The sequence below is a fragment of the Orcinus orca genome, chromosome 8, assembly GCF_937001465.1.
Source record: "Orcinus orca chromosome 8, mOrcOrc1.1, whole genome shotgun sequence".
Classification (NCBI taxonomy): domain Eukaryota; kingdom Metazoa; phylum Chordata; class Mammalia; order Artiodactyla; family Delphinidae; genus Orcinus; species Orcinus orca.
The window spans coordinates 5558045-5585588 of record NC_064566.1 but is presented as its reverse complement, the minus strand read 5'-3'; the positions used below and the strand labels follow the sequence as shown (position 1 = coordinate 5585588).

At 40.5% G+C, this 27544-nt stretch overlaps 1 protein-coding gene across 4 annotated transcripts in view; it reads left to right on the top strand.

Moving 5' to 3' along the window:
- The window catches only part of KDM2A (lysine demethylase 2A), a 105993-nt gene that overhangs the window by 64237 nt on the left and 14212 nt on the right, over positions 1–27544 (top strand). For 2 of the 4 annotated variants that reach the window (XM_033402377.2, XM_049714159.1), the window contains 7 exons: positions 3719–3897; positions 9507–9613; positions 9979–10072; positions 11259–11412; positions 12271–12386; positions 15934–16060; positions 18486–18880. In XM_033402377.2, the coding sequence (XP_033258268.1) occupies positions 3719–3897; positions 9507–9613; positions 9979–10072; positions 11259–11412; positions 12271–12386; positions 15934–16060; positions 18486–18880 (1172 nt within the window). Of the gene's footprint in view, positions 1–3718; positions 3898–9506; positions 9614–9978; positions 10073–11017; positions 11086–11258; positions 11413–12270; positions 12387–15933; positions 16061–18485; positions 18881–27544 lie in introns of those variants that run through there. The other 2 variants (XM_033402378.2, XM_033402379.2) reach the window with 2 other exon arrangements.

Here is a 27544-nt window from a genome sequence, read left to right as displayed (position 1 = left end):
TGCGGGCTTCTAAAACAAAAGTTTTCAGATGCTTCCCGCCTAACACTACAACTTTTATTATGTTTTGTCCTCTATGCTGAAGCTCCAGTGCAGTCTCTCCCTTTGAAATTAAGTATTGCAGTACTGTCTCTTGGCCACTTGAGGGCTCTTTTTAGACAGCTGGATAACTTCCGTTTATCCAAGAGATAAATGTCCTAGGTAGAGGAAGTTTCTCTAATTCCCTGTATTTTTCACTCCCCTACCTGTTTCTATGTTAGATTCCAGCTATCTGCCTGTCACTATGTATTTCCTATTACTTAGCACAGTCTCTGGAGTATAGTAGATACTCAGTAAATCTGTTTACTAATTAAAATGCTTTCCTACTCTTCACAAGGCAGGGTTCTCAGGGGGCCTCGGAAAACATAGTACTTGAGTACTTATCGGTCCATCGCTTGACTTTTTTTTCCTAATGGACCTCCAGGAAGTAATTCCTTGGATCCACAAGTTAATGGACCACCAAAGCTTTTCTCTATTGGCCAGGCATTCTTAGGGGTTTGTGGTCCACAGATGACCTGCATCAGAATCATCTGTGATACTTGTTAAAAATATAGACTTCTAGATCCTGTCATAGACTTACAGTATCCAAATTTCTGAGCTATACAGATATAAGGACTGATTCACTCACTAGCCTTCTTTTGCATTCCTTCTCACTTATCACTTTCTCATGTCCTTAATATGTTTTCTGCTAATAATGGTCTTTAGAGCCCTTCCTAACCTTATATTTTCCAAATAGACCTGTGGATGGTCACAGATATCTTTGTTGTGATTTAAAATAAAGCAGTGATTATATTTAAACTGACAGACTTATCAGAAGTTTCAAATGATGATTGTTAAAATGCAGGAACAACATATTGGTGATTACAATAACCCATTATTACTAAATGTACTTTGGCTGATCCATTCTTCTTTTCTACCTAAAGTAGAATGTTACATCTCCAGTGTCAGTTCATGTCCCCAAAAGATAGTACACATGTTCTATTGTGTAAACTTTATATAATGGGATATATTGATTTTAAAGTGTGGACTCAAACAAAACTGGCTGGTTTCAAATCCCAGCTCCACTAATTACTACCTGTGTAACCTTGGGCAAGTTACTTAAATGTGAAGAACAGTGTCTGGCACGTAGTATGTGCTCAGTAAAAGTTAGCTATTTCTATGACTGTCATTATTTTATCTGAGTGCTCTGGTAGCATTGGCAGAGTGGAACTGTGTTTGCCTTATCTACATTCCTAAAGGAAAGCATTCACTTTTTAATTTTTTTTTAAATTATGGTAAAATACAGATAACCTAAAATTTAATAATTTTAAAGTATCCAACTCAGTGGCATTAAGTATATTCACAGTGTGCAACCATCACTAATACCTACTTCCAGAACTTTTTCATCACCCCTAACAGAAACTACATACCCATTAAGTAGACATTCCCTGTCTTCTCCTTCCCTCAGGCCTTGGCAACCACTAATCTACTTTCTGTCTCTGTAGATTTGCCTATTTTGGATATTTCATGTAAATGGAATGATAAAATATGCAGCCTTTTGTGTATAGCTTCTTTCACTTAGCATAATGTTTTTGAGGTTTATCTATGTTGTAGCATATAACAGTACTTCATTCCTTTTTATGGTTGAATAATCCATTCATTGTATGAGTATACCACACTTTGTTTTTGGTTTTGTTTTTAATTCCTTAGTTTTTCATTTATTTATTTGGTTGCGCCAGGTCTTAGTTGCAGCATGCAGACTCTTAGTTGCGGCATGCATGTGGGATCTAGTTCCCTGACCAGGGATCAAACCTGGGCCCCCTGCACTGGGAGCACAGAGTCAACCACTGCGCCGCCAGGGCAGTCCCACCACACTTTGTTAATCGATTCATCTGTTGATGGACATTTGGGTTATTTCCACCTTTTTGCTGTTGTGATTTAGAGCAGCTAAGAACATTCATGTGTAAGTTTTTGTTTGAACACTTGCATTTGATTCTTTTGGATATATACCTAGGAGTAGAATTGCTGGATCATGTAGTCATTCTCTGTGTAATTTATGGAGGAGCTACCAAAGTGTTCCCATAGCACCTGCACCATTGTACATTCCTGCTGGCACAGTCTGATTTCTCTGTACCCTTGCCAGCCCTTGTTATTTTCCCTTTTTTAAAAAATTTAAATTGTGGCCATCCTAGTGGGTGTGAAGTGGTATTTCAAGGCAGTTTTGATTTAGTGTTTGCTTTTTCTTCCAAATAATGAAGAGTAGGTTCAGTCCGTTGTCTTACATTAGCAGTTATCTTTTTATGTGTATTCTGCTATATCTGCTTCATTATGGCCATATTCTTGTCCTTTTGCCTATTATGTCTTATCTCTAACTAGACTATAAACTCCTTGAGGCAGGGGACCAGGTCCTAACACTGCTTGGTATATCCACCAAGCCAGGTGGATATATAGGTGTTTGTTAGTTTCATACAAATTGAACAGTATTCTTAATATTTCAGTGGCAACTTTTTATTCTCTCTCTCCCCTCCTTGACCTCCATTTTCTTAACTTTTTAGGTGTGCTGCCTCTCCATATCTTCTCTTATGCTGTTGCCTCTGCTTGGAATTCTCTCTGTTGAATCTTGTTGAAATTCTATTTATTCCTCCAGGCTCAACTCAAATGTTTCTTCTTCCCCTTCCTTTTTTTCTTTTTTTTTAAATTTATTTATTTGGCTGCATCAGGTCTTATTTGCGGCACGCGGGATCGTCATTGCAGCGCGCAGGTTCTTCGTTGCGGAGCGCGGGCTTCTCTCTAGTTGTGGCGCATGGGCTCTACAGTGCGCAGGCTCAGTAGTTGCGGCGCGGGCTTAGTTGCCCTGCGGCATGTGGGATCTTACTTCTCCGACCAGGGATCGAACCTGTGGCCCCTGCATTGGAAGGTGGATTCTTAACCACTGGACCACCAGGGAAGCCCCCCCTACCCCGCACGCCCCCTTTTCTAAAATCCTTCTCTGGTCAGTCTAGTTTAAAATTTTTTTTTTTAATTTTCTTTTATTTTTACTGCTGTTTAACTGAGCACCTATTTTGTGTCAGACATTTTACCTCATTGACTAAATCCTCACAATGGCCCACAAGGTGATATTATTCCCAAGTTACAGAAGAAGATATTAAGGTTCAGAGAAGTTAAATAACTTGCCTAAGTATTATTAGAGCTGAGGTTTAAACTTGGGTCTCTGGCTCTGAGGCTATTGTTTTCTCCCCTCTGCTATTTTATGCTGGCTCTGTGACATTCTGCTTTTTGTTGTGGTTGTTATAGTTGGTTGAGAATCTGATGTACATCTTTGTATTCATTAAGATCATTAAGATGTCTTTATCATTCAGTAAATATTTATGGAATGAATGAAATTTCTCATCTATGAATGGTACTTAGTATTTAAAATTGTTAGGATTGAGTGAGATGTTGAATATAAGATTCAATGCCTGACCATATAGTAAACATGCCATAGGGAGTGATTGTTGTTTTTAATATTAACCATTGTCTTTGTCATTCTTTATGATTTGATTTTCTGTCGATTACCTTGAAAGTGACAGCTATAGCCTGTCTATTAGTGAATACTGTAAAGAAGAAAGGATAGTTTGTTTACTTTCACTTGTGTCTTATATTTTTAATATATTTAAGGATATTAGTGGCTCAGTAGAGATGATCAATGCATCTTTCATGGCAGGGAGTCGTCGGATGGTGGATGTCATGGATGTGAACACACAGAAAGGCATTGAAATGACCATGGCTCAGTGGACACGCTACTATGAGACCCCAGAGGAGGAGCGAGAAAAACTCTATAATGTCATCAGCCTGGAGTTTAGCCACACCAGGCTGGAGAATATGGTGCAGCGGCCCTCCACGGTTAGTCTAATCATTTTCTCCACATTGTCTTTGTCACCAAGAGGGTTGATTATACACTGGGAGAATTTATAACTTCTTAAACATACCAGGATAAGGAAGAACAAGACAATTTGATAAGAATAACTTGTGTTTTTAGAAGGTTCATCATTTTCCAACATCACTTAGTTTTTGATAGGGAGAGGCCATTCTGATAATTTAAGAACATTGGCCTTTGCATGTAATGGAGAAAAGTCTTAAATTCATTCTGATAAGAACTGTGAATAGGAAGTTTGCCTAATAAATTTCTATCCTATAGGTTTATACTTGCAGAGATGCTTGGGAGAAAACTGATTTAGAGCCAGGTGATTGTATGAGATGGTTTCTCGAGTAGATTCTGTTGGATGACTAATAGCAATAATTTGACAACCCATCCTGAGGGGAAGTTAGTTTTTGATGCTTAACTTTCCTGAGGTAGATACTGATTTAACCCATCTCTTATGAAAGTGGCTGTCTACAGGATGCTGAGAGCACTCATTTCCCTAAGTGGGATTGGTTTCACTTTTAAAATACACCTAGTCATTTTTCGACCACTTTTATTCCTGTCACAGAACTCACTTGAGTCAAGTATTCCACCTGGAACGGTGGAATTTGGAATGTACTAATGGAAAAAATGTACATTTTTTCGGAGTCAAGTTCTCAGTGTTTTATCCTATCGCCATTTAAATTATCCTAATTGTACCCTGTGACTTTCAAAGTTGAAATGTGGTATTAATTGGTTATAATACTGTTTTATATATACATTTATATATAAAATATATATATACATATACTTTGACTTTCAAATTGTACCCTTTGACTTTCAAAGTTGAAATGTGGTATTAATTGGTTATAATACTGTTTTATATATACATTTATATACATACATACCTTCAACTTACTAGTTAGTTGCATTGTTTTTTATCACTAACACATTGGTGTGTACAGACCAAAGGGAAAATGTTGTCAGTGTTATGTGAAGAGACTATAATTTTTGTCATTGTTTCTTGTTATTGGAGATGCTACAACAAATACAGAATTTCTCAAGAAAACTTTTCCCCCCTAAAATGACAAAAATCCTTTTTATATATTAATTGTCATTTGTTTGGTCATGTGGAAATACAGGAAGACAGGTGGTTAGAATTTAGCCTTGTTATTAACCTAACAAGGTGCACTTAATAAATAAAGAATTCAATAAGAGAGATAGTAAGAATCACAATAACATTGTTTATAAATGTGTTCCTTAATATTTTTAGAATTTCAGTTTAAGAGTAGTAAGATTGTAGCTGTAAAAGTAAAACTTGGCCTGGATCATACTTTTCCATTCTTAAAATTTAGAAATGTGTTATTCACACATGAAGCCTTCTTTGTAACATCCTTAATTCATTTTGCCCCTAGTTTTAATGATAAAAATGCTACATCATTTTATAAAAATTAGAAAAGTACTCCACCATTAAATGGAGGAATAGAACCCATGGAAGAGCTCAGAAATAGAAAATTTTCTAGAGGGCAGAGAACAGTGCACCAGTATCTTCTAGAGACCTAAAACAAGGCCAGAAAGATTGAGTGAGCTATTATTACCAAAGTCACCTCCTAAAAGGAAGCAAGCTTTTTATGACCTTGCTATATAAGCAGCAACATTCTTATTCTACTAGGGTGTTATTTATTTACCGGGGTATTTTCCCCCAAGGTATATCCCTCCATTTATCTAGGTCTTTTCTAATATATCTCAATAATGCTTAATAAAAAACCAACTTTATTGAGGTACAATTGATATACAATAAAGTGTACCCATTTTAAGGGTACATTTCAGTGAGTTTTGAAAAATGTATTCATTCATGTAGTAATCTTTTACATAAACTACATAATTTCTTGTTCACTATGATCTTCACACCTTCAGAGTGAGCTTATTGGTTTAAGTGCCTGCTACATGCTAAGTGCTGTGCTTAGGTGCTAGAGGTACAGTGGAAAACAAGATCATTCTTGTCCTCAAAATGCTTAGAGTCTCATGGGGAAGAAAGACCAGAGAATTGGCATTTATAGAAACTACAGTGTGGTAAGTGCTTCAAAACTGAATAAGTACGGAATGTTGTGTGAGCCAGTAGGAAGGACCCACCTAACCTAAACCGGAGGAGAATTGGGCGAAGTTTTTTGGAGGAAGCGGTACCTAGGCTTGACATGAAAGAAAAAATGAGGCAAAGAGAAGGAAGACCAGAATCCCAGGCAGGAAGAATAATATGTGCAAAAGTAGGTGCAGGGAAAGTAAGGTGGGCAACTTTTTTTTTTAATAAATTTATTTATTTTATTTATTTATTTTTGGCTGTGTTGGGTCTTTGTTGCTGTGCACAGGCTTTCTCTAATTGCGGCGAGTTGGGGCTGCTCTTCCTTGTGGCGTGCGGGTTTCTCATTGTGGTGGCTTCTCTTGTTGTGGAGCATGGGCTCTAGGCACACGGGCTTCAGTAGTTGCAGCATGTGGTCTCAGTAGTTGTGGCTTGTGGGCTCTAGAGCACAGGATCAGTAGTTGTGGCACATGGGCTTAGTTGCTCCACGGCATGTGGGATCTTCCCGGACCAGGGCTCGAACCCATGTCCCCTGCATTGGCAGGCAGATTCTCAACCACTGCGCCACCAGGGGAGCCCAAGGTGGACAACTTTTAAGTGCCCATTGTAGGTGGTAGCATAAAGTGGGACTCTCTAGTGAAGAGAGAGAGGTGATTTCTGCTGTCATCCCAGCAGTAACTGAGAAGTAGATGAAAAATAGCAGCAGATGTAATGTGCAGATTTGTTTGGTGATGGGGAAATTAGTTCGTGGAAGGCCATGAGCTGTTTTTGCACAGTGTATGAATAGATTATGTCTTAGTTATTGCACTTCTTGCCAGTTTGTATTGGTACGGGACAGGTAGAAACTGTGATTATCTCCGCTGGAGACTTGCTGTCATATGGATGAGGCCATTTAGCAAAAGGCCTATCCAGAGCCTAAAGATTAACCTAAGAAAAATGTATGAACGCCTTACCGTAATATTCTCTTGATAGTCAGATAATACCCAATAATATCAAATAAAGGGAGGCCAGAGAGTGACTTATTGCTGCAGGTGAGAAATTCTAGCCAGAGAAGTTCATCTATCTCTGAGTGAACACTTGACAAAAAATACTCATGTGTTCCTAACTTTTCGTCTCCCTATCCAGATATAAGAACTTATAGTGAGTATACTGAGCAACTCACAGTTTTTCTGTATTCTGTTAAAGGCTTTCCAAAGGACAATACCAGGAGATGGGAGAAAACTGGCCACTACATCAAGAGAGCAGAAAGTAGATTTTGTTTGATAGAAAGAAGAATCTGGGGCTCATTCAGTGTTCTTAGGCCCAGTGGATGCTTAGTTAAAACTGTTGGATCCCTGAGTGGAAATTCTTTGAAATGGGGCAGCAAGTTAACCTTCATAGTTGTTCCTCATCTTGCTTATTTAAACTTGCATATCGGGACTTCCCTGGTGGTCCAGCGGTCAAGACACTGTGCTCCCTGTGCAGGGGCCCTGGGTTTGATCCCTGGTCAGGAAACTAGATCCCACGTGCTGCAACTAAAGATCCTGCATGCTGTGACTAAGACCCAGCACAGCCAAATAAATATTTAAAAAAAAAAAAAAACCTTGTATATCATCGGTGACCCCTTCCAAACACTCTCCCACAGTTTACATCTGAGTGTCCACTGGACATTTGCCTCATATCATTACGCACAGATTGTATGCATTTATCTAGATCTATGTTGTAAGGAAATAAATGATCAAATATATACATACATAAGTTATAAAGCTTACCAGGTACATGTTTTTTATAGCCATAAGTTAGATACTTGGAACACCAGTGCTATGCTGAATCTATGGTTATTTGGTTATCACATGGTTATCACACTTTATCTACCTAAGACTGTTTCTTGGAGTTCAGTGGTTGGGTGCAGTCATTTGAAGGTACAGGGCACGTTACAATTCAGTGTGAAGTATTTTAATAAGTTCATACTGTTTTCATTTCTCATTTCTTTCAGCACATATTGGATTGGCCAAAAAGTTCGTTCGGGTTTTTCTGTACGATGTTACGGAAAACCTAAACGGACTTTTTGGCCAACCCAATATTTAAAACAGATTCCTGGACTTCCCTTGGTGGTCCAGTGGTTAAGACTCCGTGCTTCTACTGCAGAGGGCACGGGTTCGATCCCTGGTCAGGGAAGTTCCCCATGCCACATGGTGTGGCCAAACAAACGGATTCCTAAACTCTGATGACATTATTTCAAAAATTTTTTAACATGTATTTACATGTAATCCTCACAATATTCCTTTGCGGTAATTATCCTTATTTTACAGATAAGTTCCAGAGGCTCACATATGATCTTCAGAAAACTAGACCTGTAACTTCTGATTCCTAACCCAGTAGATTCTATAGCACATTGCTCATGCAAGCTACAAACCCCTACTGGAATTCTTTTCCCTTCCCCTCCACCTCTCCCCTCCCCTCCCCTCCACCTCTCCCCTCCCCTCCACCTCTCCCCTCCCCTCCCCCCCTCCCCTCCCCTCCCCTCCACCTCTCCCCTCCCCTCCCCTCCACCTCTCCCCTCCCCTCCCCTCCACCTCTCCCCTCCCCTCCCCTCCACCTCTCCCCTCCCCTCCCCCCTCCCCTCCCCTCCCCTCCCCCCTCCCCTCCCCCCCTCCCCTCCCCTCCCCTCCCTCTCCCCTCCACCTCCCCTCCCCTTCCTTTTTCTTTCTTTTTCTTTTAAATTTATTAACCTTTTCTTAAATGATTTTTTTTTTTAGATTTATTTATTTATTTTTGGCTGCATCAGGTCTTCGTTGAGGAACACAGGATCATTCGTTGCAGCGTGTGGGCTCTTTGTTGTGGTGCGCAGGCTTCTCTCTAATTGTGGTGTGTGGGGGGGTTTCTCTTTCTAGTTGTGGCACGTGGCCTCCAGAGCACGTGGGCTCTGTTGTTTGCGGCACGCGGGCCCTCTCGTTGAGGCGCAGGAGCTCAGTTGTTGTGGCACACGGGCTTAGTTGCCCCACGGCATGTGGGATCTTAGTTCCCTGACCAGAGATCAAACCCGCGTCCCCTGCATTGTAAGGTGGATTCAAAAAGTACAGCTGACTATACTTCTCTCCTCTTCTTTTTTCTTTTCTTTTCTCTTTTCTTTCTTTCTTAAATGGTATCTTAGCTGCTCTAACAGTACTTATATCTTTTGGTAAGTTTATAGGTACCTTCCAGACAGTGCCTTTTATTGGACCAAAAAAAAAAAATTATAGCTGATTATACCAGTACTGACACAGAAGAGAGGGCTTGGTTGGATACTATGGCATCATTTAATGACTTTGTTTTCATTAGGGCTACTTTTATGATCATGCTGATGGAACCATTAGTCTTTATTTTCACTTAATAATTATTTCTAGAATGTTTGCCTATTGATCCTAAGATTCACCAACATATTATTTGTTTGCTTAAAATTAAATTGTAGTCTTTCAGTGTGTGTTTTGAGAATTTCTATTTTTCTTGACTTTAGAATTCTCTTTAATCCCAACCCTTCCTTTGAAGCCTAAATGTTCCTCCTCCTTTTTAAAGGTGGATTTCATTGACTGGGTAGACAATATGTGGCCAAGGCATTTAAAAGAAAGTCAGACTGAGTCAACAAATGCCATCTTGGAGATGCAGTACCCTAAAGTGCAGAAGTAAGTGGCTTACCCTGCATTTTCCTCGGTGTGCTGTGGGACACCAAAGTGATAGCAAGAAATGGTTCCTCCCTTCGGAACCTTGCTCTGGGTCCCAAGTGATCAAAAAGGTGAATTATTTAAAGAGTAGACTTTAGTTCCAAAGGGAAGAGTGTATGTAAGAGTACCATAGCCCATGATGACATAAAAACAAAAGTATCTTCTGATAATATGATAGCTTGAGATTGCATTCCTCTCACCGACTGGGAGTTTATTAGGTGGAAAATAGAGGGAGTAGAGTACACAAGGGGAGAGTGTGGCATTGTGGTGGGAAAAGTCCTCTTTTTCTTGTCAGTGCACTAATGCTACTGCTTTTTTTGGGTCAGGTACTGTCTGATGAGTGTTCGAGGCTGCTATACTGACTTCCATGTGGACTTTGGTGGTACCTCTGTTTGGTATCACATCCATCAAGGGGGAAAGGTACGGTCATAGTTGTGATGGGGGTTGGAATCTGAAGCTGGTTATATGAGTTTCCTTCAGTTCATGCATGCTTCATATACCCTGGAAACGAGTCTACTAGGGGATTGTCCCCACTCGTATCTGGAGAGAATTGTAGATTAAGTTGACCTCCTTGGCTAGAGTCCAGTAGGAATTACTATTCATCTAGTTCATTCTCATTTTACCAGTATTGGCATCACTACTTAGTAAACCTCAATGGTCCTGTTTCTAGATTCCCAAAACAGAATTCTCCAAATGAAGGCTAGGAACTGGTTTTAGGAGGACAAGATAATTTCTCTACATGAAAGTATAATAAAGTAGTAGAAGGAAACACAAATTATGGGTAGATTCACAATGAAATCAGCAAATTGGGATCCAAACCTCTTTTCCCTATATAGAGGCATTGGTCTGAAATGTAGCCATAGGAAGCCTTTAAGTCCTGTCAGAGGATATAAATAGATTTTGAAAGATTATCCTCATTCATAAAGACCTTTGTTCCAGCTTCTCAGAGTGCTTCTGAATGCTGTGTAAGAATGGAAATGTAGAATTAATATCAGAGGTTTATAGTATTACACTCTTACTGTTACCCTTTTTTCTTGTAAGAAGTGAAAGCATTTGTGAGAGAAAAGTAGAACTGGAATGAAAACAGATGATGCTTTTAAAATGTGAGGGCCAAATCTAGAACAGCTGTACCTCCAAATCCAGAGTCATTTTGTTTATTTTGGATCCATTTAAGTGGTATCTTAAGTTCTGTCCTTTCAGTCTTGGTTACTATCTTGGAATAAAGCAACTCAGGCCTGTGTTTTGAAGGTACTGTACCTAACTAACTGTGCTTCTTAGGACCATTTAGACCAGCCAGCCAGGGGCAAATAAGGGACTGCCTAGGTGACAAGCTAAATGCCCTCCTTCTCTCTGAGTCCTGTATAGGTTCCGGGTTCTACAATCAAACCCCAGGGAAGCCCTAATGCTGTTTGATCAAGTGGAGGACAAAAAAGGTTCACTTCCTTGAGGCCTCTAGAATTTCCCAAATGGTCAAGTTCTGTAGGCTGGGAGGATTGCTTGTTTCTCTTCTACCTGTTGGTCTTAAGTTTGTACCTGTTTATCAGTTGAGGGAGACGACTGGGTCATGTCAATGGCTGTTAACAGACTGAAGTTTTTTAACTCACAGGTCTTCTGGCTCATCCCCCCTACAGCCCACAACCTGGAGCTGTACGAGAATTGGCTGCTGTCAGGGAAACAGGGAGACATCTTTCTGGGTGACCGGGTGTCAGATTGCCAGCGCATTGAGCTCAAGCAGGGCTATACCTTCGTCATTCCCTCAGGTAAGCAAGATGCAAAAAAGTGGGTTGTCTACTCTAGCCACTTTCTTTTCTTAAAGAAAAATAAATTGATAGATTACCACCAACACCAAGAATGGTTATGATGCTGGAGTGGGCAGAAAACAATGGCGTGTTCTTTCTTGTCATTACTGAGTAGATGACAAGAATTTATCTTCTTTTTTAAAGTCTATGATTTTCCACTAAGAGTATGTATCAGAATTGCCAGTGGCGGCTTTTCAGATCTACATGTTTGAGCCCCACATTAGCCCTAGCTCTTCAGAATCCTAGGGATAAGACCTGTTTTGCAGGTGATAAACAGCCCCCTATTAAGAGCTACCTACTCTGCTAAGGGATAGCTGTGAAGGCTAGAGTACTAAATCAGTAATAGTTTTTATCAGGTAACTAAGTTCCCAAATAAGTACTTAGAGGGAGCATAGATTTTGGAGTCACAGACCTGTATGACTGACTATGAATTTACCTGCTAATACTACTTTGGTCAAATATTTAAATCCCTGTCTCATTTTGTTGTGAGGAGTAAATGACAATACATGTAAATTCTCTTGTACTAAGCCTGGTTAATATTAGGTGCTCCAAAAAATGCAAGCACCATTTATTGAAAGTTTGTTGTAAACACTTTACATGTACTTTCTCATTCAGTGCTTACCAACCACACATATAAAGTATAATTTATCCTGATTTTATAGAGGATATTGGGGCTGCAAGAGATTAAGTAACTTGACCAGCCGTGAAGAGGCAGAATTAGAGTAAAAAGTGTGATCCAGAAGTCTTGTACTAATGCTCTGAGAGAGCCATGTTACAACGTGTGCTTACAGCCACTGCCCTCCATTCCCTTTCTTCTAGGCTGGATTCATGCTGTGTATACTCCTACAGACACATTAGTGTTTGGAGGCAATTTTTTGCATAGCTTCAATATCCCCATGCAGTTAAAAATATACAACATTGAAGATCGGACACGGGTAAGTAACTCTATGTAATAATTGGATTTGAAGAGGTTTCTTATATCTTTCTTTACTCTGCTTACTATGTAACACTCAAACTGTTATACTTTATAAATGTGTATACTGCCTTTCTCAACTGGGGTTGTGTGAGAGAATGAAGCCCTATAGAAAATGATTTGTGTGTCTTGTTTTGTCAGTTTTCCATAGGATGTTACATAGCTGATAAACCATTCTGGATATATAGGGGAAAAGTTACATGCATTGGATACCTTAAGGCAAGAATTGGCAAACTTTTTTTGTAAAGGATCAGATAGTAAATATTTTAGGCTTTGTGGGCCATACAGTATCTGTCACAAGCACTTAACTCTGCCTTGTAGAATGAAATACTTAAATAAGTGAGGATGGCTCAAATAAAATAACATTTTATTTATGGACACTGAAATTTGCTTTCATATAAGTTTCTCATGTCACAAAACCCTCTCTTAGTTAGGTTTTCTTCCCACCCCAACCCCAGCCATTGAGAATGTGATATGTTAACAACTGGTGAATCTTGGAGACGCTGTGGAAGTCTTAGTGGTACTGCTCTTTAAACTTTTTGGTGGATTTGAAAGTTTTCAAAATCAAAAATCAAAAAATAACAATTAATGAAGAATTCACAACTTTTAGAAGGAGTAGTCACTGACCAATTTACTGTGAACATGATCAGTTAACCATTTTGGTGCCTATTTTGAAACATTTATTCTGGTTGGAGCTATTATACGTAAGATATAAGATTGGTATTGTTGGAGTTATAGGGATTGCCCTGTTAGAATTGAGAGGATGCAGTGCTTTTTAAATAAATTTTATAGAATTGAACTTCTGCTTGTTTGTTAAAAGTAATGAAACTACAGAAAACAGTAAATAGTTTAGTAAGTTTTAAGTTATAGTAACAGTAAAAGTAGTTAAAATGTTTCATAGTAAAATACTCTTATTTAACTCAAAATCATTCTAAGAGGTAATACCACCTACACTGCTGTAAGATTCAATCTGAAAATGTTTTTAAAAAGCATTCCCTTTTTTGGCTAAAAATAGCTATTATACCCATAGCTTAATTGTTTGCTCAGTTTGAGGGAAGAAAGGGAGAATGTATATTCAATGGCATAGGTAAAATGATCACCTTTATCTCTGCATGAAAAATTTCCTTCAGACGGTTAAACTGTTAATAACTGATGTTGATTTATCTAATTTTCCTGGACTTTGTTTATCAGAAAATGTCAAATTTCAGTATCTAACTGCTATATTATTCCATTTTTCCTAAGAACGGCTTAATTCTTTCATTCCAAATAGGAACCCTTCCGTGTTTCTATAACATTTCATTGGGTCCTCTACATATGTACACACAGAGCCTTTTTTTTTTTTTTTTTACTTTCTCCACCAAGCTTTCACATTGCCAATATCAACCTGACATATGTTTATTATGTTACAAACTGCTATAAACTTACAGAATTTAACTTAAAAGAGAATGTGTAGAGAATGCTTTAGGGAAGAAATATACAGTGTTGTAAATTTAAGACAATGTTTTGGCTACTTTTGCCATGCCAGTGTAGAAATAGACTATTTGAACTTGATTGTTAGTAATTATTCTATTGATAGCTCTTAGAGGTTCAGTAATTTTATAATGAGTATTAAAATTTTTTCTTCCAAAAACATTCTAACCCAGTCTTAGAAACTGCTGTGCTCTGTGGTGTCTAGCAGCATAGGTAAAATGTAATGGCACAGTTTGGGTGTGTGATGTCTTGGCTATTTTTAGTACAGTCTCTTGAGTTCCAAGTGAAAAATCACAAGTTTAATGCCCATTTTATATTTTATTTATTTATTTATTTTCTGTCAGTATTACTCCGCTCTCAACAGAGTCCCAGAGGTTTTAGAATTTTGGGTTGTCCTGAACTTTTAATAAAGACCTTTCAGAAAAGTGTTAATAAAACTTAAAAGACGAGCAGAGAAGTCCAGTATATTATGTTTAATTTGGGGGGGATCAAGTATCTATTAATTCTTGTGTTCCCTCCTACTGTACCAGAAGTAAATTAATTTGATTTTCAAATAAGGGTGGATAAACCTCTTCTAGTTGTTAAAGATGTAGTGGCAATAAGAGACCGAGATTCGGAGCCTGAAGCCTCTGCGTTTTAAAGCTAATGAAAAGTACCTGCATTGCCTTGCAATGAGGAAAGTGATCTCCTCATTCCACAGTGATGCCCTGTGACATAGTGAAGGGTTTTGAAAAGGGACTCCCATCTGGGTCTCCTTGACTGGGGAAGACTACCTGACATGGAGCTTTGAAAGGAGGTGGGAACATTTTCAGGAGTTACATATTCAAAACAATCCTAAAAGTATTGTTTGCCTTATCCTTTTGAGAGATGGCCCCTCTGAAAGAAGACGGGCAGAATATACAGGCATACCTCAGAGATATGGCAGATTTGGTTCCAGACCACGCGATAAAGCGAATATTGCAGTAAACTGAGTCACATGAATTTTTTTGGTTTTCCAGTGCATATAAAAGTTACGTTTACATTACATGTAGTCTGTTAGTGTACAGTAGCATTATGTCTTAAAAAAAAAGTAGATACCTTAATTAAAGTATACTTTATTGCTAAAAAAATGCTAACCGTCATTTGACAGTGCAGGGTTGCTACAAACCTTCAATTTGTAAAACTCAGTTAAGCAAAAGCACAATAAAATGAGTTATGCCTGTATTTAGGATAGTCCCCATGGTTGATCTTTCTCACTCGTTGATCCATGCTGATTTGCCATTTCCTTGACTATGGTAGATCTAAAGGGCACTTATTTTTTTTATTATTTTTTTTTTGGCACTTATTTTTATTATAATTCAGCTGGAATAATTTCATGCTACTTTTGGGGAGAATTGGAAAGAAGACTAAAGATAGCAACTGATTAGGCCACATGGAGTAGTAACCTGATTTGTGGACATACCATTTTGGTAGACTACAATGTATGAGACAGGCAAGCTGAGAGTTAATAGTGGGGCAAGTACTCAGTCTCATGTCCTAGACTAGATATACCTTGAGAATGCATCTCTAACCATACTTTCATATATGTAAGGACATAATAAAAACATATAACTTTATCTCATGTCCTGATTTCCTATTATATTCTGTGTTTCATGGCCTTCTGGTTCAGGGTAAAACCACAGTAAAGGCAAGAGTGGTTGGTATACCTTTGTATCCTAAGAACCCTAAAACAATTTTCTCAATTAAGTATATTGTGTCTTACTAACATTTTACTCTCTGTCTTGAAACTTGTTTTTGATGCTTTCCCACTCAACAAGACAGCTTCTTGATAGTTCTAAATGGTCTTTCCAAGTACCTTTTATCTTTAGTGATTATTTCCCAAGACCAACATTTTCTAAGTTGACAGATCCACTTAAGTTCTTGCTCCACATGACAGCTTAGGTTTGCAGGTTACTTAGAGAGTGTTTTTCCTGGGCTAATTATTGCAGTGATTGTTTGTTTCTCTCTTTCCTTGAAAATTGTTATCAGCTTGATTTTTTCATCATTTTTTTCCTGTGTAGGTTCCAAATAAGTTCCGCTATCCATTCTACTATGAGATGTGTTGGTACGTGTTGGAGCGCTATGTGTACTGCATAACCAACCGTTCCCACCTAACTAAGGAATTTCAGAAAGAGTCCCTTAGCATGGGTAAGTGTTCCACCTACATGAACTTTCAAGATACTCTGCAGGACTGAGGGTGAGACTGGGACTATTCCGTAGGCTGTTGCTCAGTAGTTTTGTTTTGTTTTTAATTAATTAATTAACTTATTTATGGCTGCGTGGGGTCTTCATTGCTGCATTGCGGGCTTTATCTGGTTGAGGCGAGCAGCGGCTACTCTTCGTTGCGGTGCATGGGCTTCTCATTGCGGTGGCTTCTCTTGTTGCAGAGCATGGGTTCTAGGCACTCAGGCTTCAGTAGTTGTGGCACATGGGCTCAGTAGTTGTGGCTTCCAGGCTCTAGAGCACAGTCTCAGTAGTTGTGGCACACAGCCTTAGTTGCCCCGCAGCATGTGGGATCTTCCCAGACCAGGGCTCGAACCCGTGTCCCCTGCATTGGCAGGCAGATTCTTAACTACTGCGCCACCAGGGAAGTCTAGTAGTTCTGTTTTTATAGTTTGTCTTTTTTACTTATCTACTTAGAAGTACCAAATCCATTCACTGAAGTTGAACACTGGTTACAGCTGATCCTCCTATCCAGATGTGAATTACTAGGGCTAAATGAAATATTCTGGATCTCATCTTTGTCTGAGTTGTTAGTACTTAGCTCCTCACGAAAGTAATCAGTTGGAAATTCCCTGGTGGTCCAGTGGTTAGGACTCCGCACGTTCACTGCCATGGCCCAGGTTCAGTCCCTGGTGGGAGAACTAAGATCCCGCAAGCCACACAGCGCAGCCAAAAAAAAGAGAAGAGTAATCAGTTGTCTAAAATGTTTTATTCTGTAAAGAATGGTCTTTGGCACAATAAAAACTAGGATCATATCATCATAATTACTCTTACTATATTCCAGGCACCAAACTAAGCAGCTTATATACATTAAGTTATTATTATTAGCTGTGAGGTATAGGTATTATTATGCATATTTTACAAATGGGGGCATTAAGGTTCAAGGAGATTAAAAAACTTGTTTGTGATCTAAGAGTTAATAAGTGGGAAAGCTACAGCTTAAACCATGTTGGTAAGATTCTAAAATGTATTTTCTTAACCTTTGTGCTTTAATGTTTCCCCAACTTCTATCAAGAGAAATATTTTATTGGATGTCAAGATAGTTTCAGTTATACATTTTTAGGCTATTCCATGCCTTAAAAATAAAGAGGAGCCAACACTGTAGTATCCTGTGGTCATATATTTAATGGAGAGTCTTCAATCCAAGCAAGATACTTTTTGCCTTAGCATTTCTGAAACATGCTCACCAATACATGAAAGCAAGATACAGAATTGTACATACAGCATGATCCTAATTTTGTTTAAAAATACATCAAGTCGGGCTTCCCTGGTGGCACAGTGGTTAAGAATCCGCCTGCCAATGCAGGGGACACAGGTTCGAGCCCTGGTCCGGGAAGATCCCACATGCCACAGAGCAACTAAGCCCGTGTGCCACAACTACTGAGACTGCGCTCTAGAGCCCACGAGCCACAACTACGGAGCCCATGTGCCACAACTACTGAAGCCTGCGCCCCTAGAGCCGTGCTCTGCAACAAGAGAAGCCACTGTAATGAGATGCCCACGCACCGCAACGAAGAGCAGCCCCCGCTCGCCACAACTAGAGAAAAGCCCGTGCGCAGCGATGAAGATCCAACGCAGCCAAAAATTAATTAATTAATTAATTAATTAAATTATAAGGTTTACAAAAAAAATACATCGAGTCATAGTCATACACATATGTATAGGAAAAGATGGAAAGAAGATACATCACACTGAGTTGTTATCCAAGGGTGGAGAGATATGGGAAGACTTATTTACTTCTTTGCACCTTCCTGTATTTTCTAAATTATTAATAGTCAACATGTGTTACTTTCATAATAAAAGATCAGTTAACATTTTAAAATTCTTCTTTCATTAAAACTTTTATTTTCACTTTGTTTTGATTATCAAAATCTTTATTTTAAAAAATATTCACTTTGTTTTATTAGCCATGTTGCTAAGATTTCAATTCCAAAGCTTAATTTTATGGTGAAAACTTTGAACAAAACTTTTTAAATATATGTGCTTCATACTAATTTTTTAAAAGATAATGAAATCCCATAATACCCAAATTAAGTTTGAACTTGAAACTAATTTACAACTATTTTCATAGGTAACTTACTTCTAGCACACAGTTTAAAGACTGCACCCTTCCCAATCTTTTAAAAATCCAGTTGACTGTTACCTCAGTTGTCCTGCTAGCTCAGGATCCTGTTTTTACCTGTAAATGGTTTTCAACAGTGGACAAATGGGTTGGAATAGGGAAGACCATTTTTAAAATGTGACAGCTTTGTCGTTTATAACCTCAAGGCCCCTCCCATACTACCTATTTCTCTGTTGATCACATGGCCATGTGTCATGTTCTTACTGCATTTTCTCTTCATACTGGCAGATTTGGAGTTAAATGGGTTGGAGTCTGGAAATGGGGATGAGGAAGCAGTAGATCGAGAACCCCGGCGCTTGAGCAGCAGGCGTTCTGTCCTCACTAGCCCTGTAGCCAATGGGGTTAACCTGGATTATGATGGACTGGGCAAAACCTGCCGAAGTCTTCCAAGTCTGAAGAAAACTTTGTCTGGGGACTCATCCTCTGACTCTAGCCGGGGCTCCCACAATGGCCAAGTATGGGATCCCCAGTGTAGCCCCAGAAAGGACCGACAGGTGCATCTGACCCATTTTGAGCTTGAAGGCCTTCGTTGCCTTGTAGATAAATTGGAGTCTCTGCCACTGCACAAGAAATGTGTCCCTACAGGGATAGAAGACGAAGATGCTCTCATTGCTGATGTAAAGGTAAGGGGTTGGTTATTTTGCATGACAGCTATTGATCTGGCTAGGGCATTCAGTTTCTGGATTCTGAGAGAAAATTTGGGAGTTTTGGGTAATCTTGGTTCAGCGAGAAAGAAGTTAAGTGTGTGTGTGTGTGTGTGTGTGTGTGTGTGTGTGTGTGTTTGGACTGTACAGTGTTTCAATTCCTAGAATGAGGTTAGGTCCCTGTTATGAAAATACTAACATTTGTACGTTCAGTTAGGACTTAAATCTAGTCCTAAAAATGCTGATTTCAGGCTGACTCTAAAAAAAGGAAGAGCCCGAGAAAATGTTTGTATTAAGAAATGTTACTTTGAACTTAAGTTACACTAAGATAAAGAGGCCTATTTCAGAGCAAAAGTGGCCAATAACAATCTCTAGCAGTCTTACCCCAAGCAGATTTAGAGGAAAGAAATTGAAATGTTGGGTTATGTTGAGCATGTTTAACATATTTAGCTTCAAATTTATCTAGTATTAAGACTTAAATACATTGGGGCAACTTTTGAGAAGAGTGTCATTTTAAACATAATTCATCCTATTGCTATTTCAAGTTTCTTCTTGTTGTATATTTTTCTTCTTTCTCAATAAGTCTCCAAGCATTAGTAATCTTCAAAGCCCAGCCCAGCCCTCATATATTGGTCTCAAAGAAATGAGCTTATTTTTAAGGAATCCAGATTTGAGCTGTCTGAACTGGAGAGAGTTCTATTAAATCTTTCCTTATACATAAACATTGGGGACTTCCCTGGTGGTCTAGTGGTTAAGACTCTGCGCTGCCACTGCAGGGGGACATGGGTTAGATCCCTGGCCAGAGAACTAAGATCCCACATGCCACCCGGCATGGCCACACACACACACACACACACACACACACAAAAGTAACCATTAATATGAACACCAAAAAGTCTTTAAGTCACTGTTTGGAATTATGTCTTGGATGCAGGGCATGGGTATGTGTATTAGAAAGTTAGTTCACCATTTGTAGTAAGTGTTATTTTTCAGACCTGTCATATAGATTGTTTTAAGCCACAGAAGAATTTATAAGGAATAATTTTAGTGACCTCAAGGAAGATGGGCAAAATATCTCATAGTACATCTTTTCCATTCCTGATTCCTGATTCAAGTTTTCCCTTGGCCACCACTAACCAACCAGCTGAGGTGCTCCCTACCTTCTGCCAGATACCTCAGGAAAGAATTCCAAAGACTGGGACAGGACCTAGACTTTTAATTTTTTTAATGTTTTCTTTCTTCGATTGACATTTTAATTATATCTTACTGTTTATGCATCTGTGAAGTGGTAAAAACTTTAAGAGACTAAAAGGGGTGGTACCCTAGTGAGGTTGGTCCTCTCCATAGTGATAGAAGCTAGACAGTTGGTTTTATAGTTTGGTTTTATACAGCTGTTCTAGACAAGGCAGGTGGTTATCATTGTGGCTTGTATTTATGGGAGGAAATAACAAAGTTCCAGGTGGGTGTGGTCCTATATCTGTCATGATTAATGTGCAGCAAAACAAACTTAGCCTACTTTTCCAGACTCACAAACCAGTTCCCAAACTCACTTCCCACCCCTGAGTGAACAAAGGGCACTTACATTTTTTCTTTTCCATTGTGATGGGACGTGTATAATTATGTTTTCCTGAGAGTTTGAGTGTAACATCATCTTTTTTTCTACAGAAGGTTCTCCTTTTTTTGGCTGCACCGCGCGGCTTTCACGATCTCAGTTCCCTGACCAATGATTGACCCCAGGTCACGGCAGTGGAAGCCTAGAATCCTAACCACTAGGCCACCAGGGAACTCCCCAGAAGTTTCTTTTTTCATGTAGCTATTCCATCATGGATGCATATAGGAAACATTAAACCGTGACTTTGGCAACTTATTAACTTGTATAATTGCCTTTAGGAACCCTAAGAAGAAAGATTTGTAAGTTTATCTCTCACTAATGTTCCTGTGGCCTGGGGAATCTGTATTTCTAATTCATGAAAAAGAAAAATATCTTTTTAATCCTAAAGGATGTCTATAGATGGATTTGATTTCATTGAATCCAGTTGTAGGAAGTCATATTATAATTCACTAACCAGTTGTACAGGTCAAATGTCATGATAGAAATACACAAACTCCCTTAACTAATGTAGTTAAATAAGGATATTTGCAGAGGCAGAGTGGTAGGGGAAAATGTAGAAAGATTTGTGTCAAATATTAAGCAGAGTAAAAGGAGGCAGCAAGAAAGGGAATGAGTTAAGAAGAACCATCTAAAGAGAACTCTTAACACTGTGAAAAGTGTCTAGAGAGAGCTTCCTGTTTATCAGGAATCGTGGAGAATCTGGCTGCCATTGCTCACTAAGACAGAGTGGCATAGAGACCAGAGCATGAGGAATGAGTGGCCCAGTAGGATGACTGCATAGACGGACAGTGTTTGAATTCTCCCTTCTCTTGTTTACCCAATACCATAGTCAACATGTAGCTGATAACAGAAGACAAAAGATTTAGAACCCAGTTCTGCAGGTAGTTTCACTTAAGATCAAACGGATTATTCCTACATTTGACCAGTTATATTTAATCTGAGCTTTAGATAACACTGAGTTTATGGCTTAAATACTTCGAGAATCTAAGCATCACCAAAAAGGAAAAAGCATTGGATTGGGTGGGTGCCGAATCACTGCCACAGCTGGAGACTGCAGTGCTAGAGAACTTGGTGCTGTGGTAGCACAGAAGGCTACACTGCAGCAAAGGACAAAAGCAAGCCCAGAGTTTACCCTTCCTGCAGAGAGAGGGATTGTTTCTTGTTGTAGCCTATATGACTCTCACAAATAACTAGGAGAAGAGATGAGAGGAAAATTGGTGGATATCTCAAGACATCCATAATTACCTATTCCCTGAGAGAAAAGTCAATTTTACTGATGTGGTAAAAGGGCTTTGAAGATTCTAAAATGTTCTGCAGTGTTGAAGAAAGATCATGGAGTATAGAGTTTGAAGGGAATTAGATGAAAAATGAGGCGTTAAAAAGTTTTGATTTATTGGCAGAGTTCAGGGGAAAGTAATGAGCATGTGTAAAGTCCTATTTGGGAGGGGTGTGAGTAACCTTGGCTCCTAATCTAAAATTGAGAGGCCATGTCCTTGAGAAATGTTGACTAAAGAGGCAGGACCTGGAGCAGTATGTATAGTGCAATCCCATTAATGTAAGAAAAAGTGTCTTTGTTTGTATGTGCATTACAGCGGGGTTGGAGGGGGGCATATCAACTGCTGACAGTGCGTCATAGCAAGATGGTGGGAGTCAGCTGGAAGACTGAAGTTTTAATCAGACTTTACTGTTCTGTTTGTGTTTATTTTGGTAATAAAGGAGCTCTTAATGTATGTGTGTGTGTGTGTGTGTGTGTGTGTGTGTGTGTGTGTGTATTATATAAAGAAGCTTTTAATATATCAATACATTTGGCTGCCCAGCTCACTTAATGAAACAATTTCAGTGTTACTGAATATTTTTCTACTTTCCTATTTTCTCTAAAACCTTTTGATAAGCTTGGCAAACATGTGACTTTTGGGCAGGATACTAGATCTATAAAAGCATGTTTTCTCCTCTGTAAAATAACATCTACCTCAGTGGGGATGTTGTGAAAATTAATGATAATGTTAGTAAAGTACTTAATAAACAGTATCATTATTACAGAAAAAAATTAACTGTTACAGATCTATGAAATTCACTTATTCCACTAATGTGAATAATGCCTGCCTACTCTCTGCCAGGAACCAGGCTTAGAGTTGGTATAAATACGCGAACATACTGTGGACCAAACCCTCAGGGGGCTTACAGTCCAGTGGTGGAGCAGGCATTTTAAGTGGGCTAAGAAAGTAAGTGCCTTCTAGGTTTACAGGTGCTGGGCATGACACTGAGGGGCGGGTGGTCGATTCTGTTCTAAGGGAAGGAGGTGCCAGTCTTTTTAATTTACCAGTTAATAAACTTTCCTGTTAGATGATACAGATTGATTACTACAACATTATCTAAATGATGAAAGCTCTCAATTTATAAATTTGAAATTTTTTCTTTGTGGTACAATTGGCTACTGCTGCTCTGATCTAAGATTCTAACATTTTATTTTGTAACTGTGATGTAAAAATTTACACTAAGCTCCATCCCAGGAGTATGATGGGACTGAAGCAGAGAGTTACGGTTGTGAATAAATACAGAAACACTAATCAGAAATTTCCCTCATCTGACACTTTGGGAGTGATTCTGACACTAATAAAGAGAAGAGCTGATAGAGGACCCAGTGTAATTAGAACTTAGTCCATTAAGCCAGATGAGGAGGGAAAAAAAGAACTTGTATAAATAAAACTTCATTTGCAATTTTTACTGACAAGATATTTGTAATAATTCACATATTCTTACTGACTAAAAAGTTTTAAATAACTCAGCTCCAAGGCATATAGGTTAGGTTAAAATAGATACAATTATTTAAAAATACTTTCATTATATTCCTGTATTATATAATGTTATATTCTTATTCTCATCTTTGTTGCTCTTTTATTCTGAATTAATAAGAGAAAATATTAGGTCTTGTTTAATGTGTGATTTGAAAACTTACCTGGAGTGAGTTTCCTGTCTAGTTTTTGTCCTTTTCCGGTGGCCTTTAGAATTTCTGCTTGCTACAACTTGAACTTGTGTTTTGTTTTGTTTTGGAGTAACTTGTTTGTCAAGTATTTGTGCATACTTCATCATCCCTCTAGGTTAGATAACACTAAGACCAAAACAAGCATTTTCCAAGAAGACCTCTCACACCTGTTAAGGAAGGTTTTTCTAACATAATAGGCTAGGGACTTCCCAGGCAGTCCAGTGATTAAGACTAAATTACACAGGGTCTCTGAGTCTTAAGATAAAGTGCAAATGAGGTTTAGGATTAGAGTGACCATTCAAACATTTCCAGGAAGAGCTCCACAGAAGAGCACGAAAGTCCCTCCTTTTCCTTGGTAAACTACTGTAAAAATTAAAATATGCAGAGCCCGGCATCCAAAGCCCCAGGCCCCAGAGAGCCTATTAGGCCATTGCCTGCACCAGAAACTCACTGAAACAACTGTCCTGGAATAAGCGAGAATAAATAAGCATGTTTCCAGTGGTTAAGAGCTAGGTTCTCAGTGGCCTGAGATGTTTATTTCAAAGCAGCTTCTGTCATTTCCAAAAAAGCCAAGTTACATTTATTAGAGTCTAAAAATTACATAAATCTGGCCCCAATATATGGGACACTGTAGCCTGAGAGAGTGCTCATTCTGTCTGAGATTAACCCTGACCGTGGATCGGTGCGTGGAGAGTGGGTGACACGTGTCACTCGAGTGGCCGTCAGAAGTGGCATGAAGGTGTCTGGCAGGATGTGAGGCTGGCTGCTTCATCCAGGGAATATCAAGAAAGAGGCAGGCAGAACAGACAACTGGCATAGGCAGAGGAGATGTGCAGGAGTGCTGGTGCCCTGAGGGCGGGGTAGTCCAAGGGGCAGGGTCCCAGGAGACTGGCAGGTGTGGAGTTGGCAGCTGCACTTCCCCCTGGTTCCCTGTGCCTGGTTCCGAGGTAGGAGAGGTAGGAGAGTAAAGCTCCTTGACCTGAGATTGCGCCTCAGCTGGTCTGACTTGGTCACGAGGGAACTGCCAGCAGAGCTGCCCAGGCGGTTCTCTCACTGTGGGAGGCTCCCCGGGTGGTGAGCAGAGGCCGGGATCTGTTGTGGAAGTAGCTGATATTAAACAGACGTATTGTATTGAATACCTCAGTATTGGTTGAAATGTGTCATTCTGAAGGTTTTTCTGGGAACGTGTGCTGGTTATGGATTCTGGGCTGGGGGAGGGGCAGGTGAAGCAGGCCGGTTGTTCAGGGAGTGAAGGTAACTCCAGAGGAGCTCAGCTCTGGGGCCTGGCTCAGCTGCAGAGGCTGAACTTTGGGCGACTCGCTGTCTGCCTGAGAGTGGGGAGAGATCGGTGTGTGCAGCCAGTGAGAGCACCGGCTGTGACCATAAGAGGTGACCCTGGGGGGAAGGGTGTGGACCGAGGCAAGGACAAACGCGGGACCAGACTTGGAATGGGTTAAAGCCTTGCCTTTGCTGGCGCCTTCCGAAGTCAGCCAGCGAGAGCCCTGGGGGCCGGCCCTGGGTTCTCCTCTTGCGGTGACGGTGGGAGGGAGAAGGCGGGGCGTGGCCGGCTCACCTCCCCGGCGGGCTCTCCTCCAATCGCCGGGCAGAGAGCGCCTGCCCAGCACACCCCCTCCTGACTCTGCCGCAGGACGCTGGGCCCTCTGCTGGCTTGCTCACTAGAGCTCGGCTCCCCTCCTGCCATCTTCCGTTGCAAAGCATTTCTGGGAGCTGCATGTGGGTGACGCAGCAGCATTGTTCGCAGTCACAGGAAGCCGCGGCTGAGCTGAAGGGCTCGAGAAGGAGCTTAGAGCACTGCACGCCGCTCCCTCTGGGTAACCTGAAGGGGTTAGCCCGACTGTCCTGCCTTAGCTGCTCTGGGAGATTTCAGAATTTTCAAGTAAATTGGGATTTTTCCTAGAGGCAGAAAACCTAAGTCCTTCAGCACAACTTCCAATACAGAAAGCAAAACAAAGACGCTGGGGAAACTTCAACCAAGAGCCTCGGCAGCTCCAGAGCGACGAGAAACGCAAGGTCAGGCAGGCGGGCGGCAAACCCTTTCTGGTTCGGGGTGTATGTAACTGTAGGGACTTTGTCTTGGTGAAGAGGCAGAAGAACTGCCTGCCGAGCGAGTCCGGGACAATGCTTAGGTGTTGGTTGTGCCGTCACTGCACTTGTTCCCCTTCTGGTGGGATGTGCTTTCAAATTGGGTCGTTTGGCTTTTGGGAATCTTTTCCCCTTCTCTACTCAGGCGCCCGCGGTTCTCTTCCCCTTCCTGGGCTGTGTCGGGTGTGGGCTTGTGCTTGAACATTCTCTCGAATGCCAGGAGCCTAGATAGGCGTCAGCCTTTCCGCACTCCACCCCCGCTCCCTGTCCCAAACCCCCTCTGGTGAAGGGTGGTGGCTTCTTTATATGGTTTCTTGAAGGGCCTCAGCTGGAGTCTGCCTTTTTTGATGAAGGCAGGACGTGCTTGGTCGTGCTTGGTCGTATGGCCCCGGTGAAATAAGGCTTGGAAGGAAATCTGCATTTCCCTCCACACCCACACAGACCCTAGTAACTGAGTCGTGTATGTGTGAACAGCTGCCCCCCTCCACCCGCCCCGCACCCCAACACAGACACAGTTTCTCCACCTACCCTTCCCTGTCCCCCACAGAAGTCTTGCAGGTGGACTGCTTTTGGTGAATAGTTAGGTTCCTTTTCTACTCTTAAACAATTGCGGATCTTTCTGTGTAGTCTGTTTTGCTGAAAGTGGAAAGTCCCTGTTTGTGGACAGCTCAGTGCTCACAGGCAGAGGAAATGGGCAGAGTCCTACTCCTCGGCAGTGCGAAGTGGGGGAGGGGAGCCATGCACTCCCTAGCACACATTTTGAATGGACCTGAATTTTTCACCCTGGGGAGATTAGGAGCCCGTACCAGAGCCTAGTCCCACGTGGCACTGCACCCCGCCTCTTCACCCCCACGCAGTGTGGTGCTAAGAGGAGGCTCCAGAATAGGGTGCCATAGCAACTCGAAGTAAATAAAACGTCTGCAAATGAAATCAGTTTGGGGGAGTGTGAGAGGCATCTGGAGCTTTGGCAAAGGGGATCATCGTGGAGGAGCTTCATGGGTATGAGTTAAAGGGTCTTTCTGAGTCCCAACTCTGGATTTGGAGCATGATCCTTAGGTTAAGGATGAAAAAACTTGGTAGAGAAATGCCTCGTGCTTCAAAAAGTCCTAGTCTCTAGGCACAGACCCCACAGGGTTAGGAGAATTATTATTAAAAATGGCCCAGGCATGCTGGCCTGTCCAGGATCAAAGTTTACTTTTCCCTGAAACAGTTAATATCCTGTATACACCTAAAGCAACCAGAAAGAAATTGTGTAACTTGTCTTCTGGATTTGTGTTTTTTTTGCAGTTGCCATTGCTTTAGGGCTCATGAGGTCAGATGAGGAGGGATTTCGTTCTGCTAGAAGGTTTGGGACTCAGAAATTTCTGTCTAAAACGTAAAAGATTTGTTTCAAAATAACACTCAACTAGTGTGACTCACTTGAGTGGCAGTTTCTTACTGTAGAATTGTACCTGAAGTCATTCAAACTAGATTGGCTAAAGTCATGGGAACTATTGCCCCTAAGGTAGTTCCTGCTCCCCTTTATGGGAATAAAGGCAAATAACTCTGTGTGTGTGTGTGTGTGTGTGTGCGTGTGTGTTTGTGCGTGTGTGTGTGTGTGTGTCTGTGTGTGTGTGTAAGAGAGAGAGAGAGAGAGATTTGAGATTGAGATTTCTGTAATCAGCCTTAGAAGAACACAGCCCGGGGTTGAATCAAGACATTAAGACCCTGCTGTTCATATTATTAATTCAGTATTAGCCAATCCTTTTTTTCTTGCCACTTCGCCGATAACATCTGCGAAATGAAGGCAATATTTAAATACATGATAATACTCGTTAACTGGTGTAGAAGAGTAATGGGATGAGGTAAAGTTTTACTGTCATATATAGAACTGTGTGACAACACTTGTCACAGTGGTAGCATAAGTGGTTACAGTAAGTACACAAGTATGGGGTTGGAAGCAAAG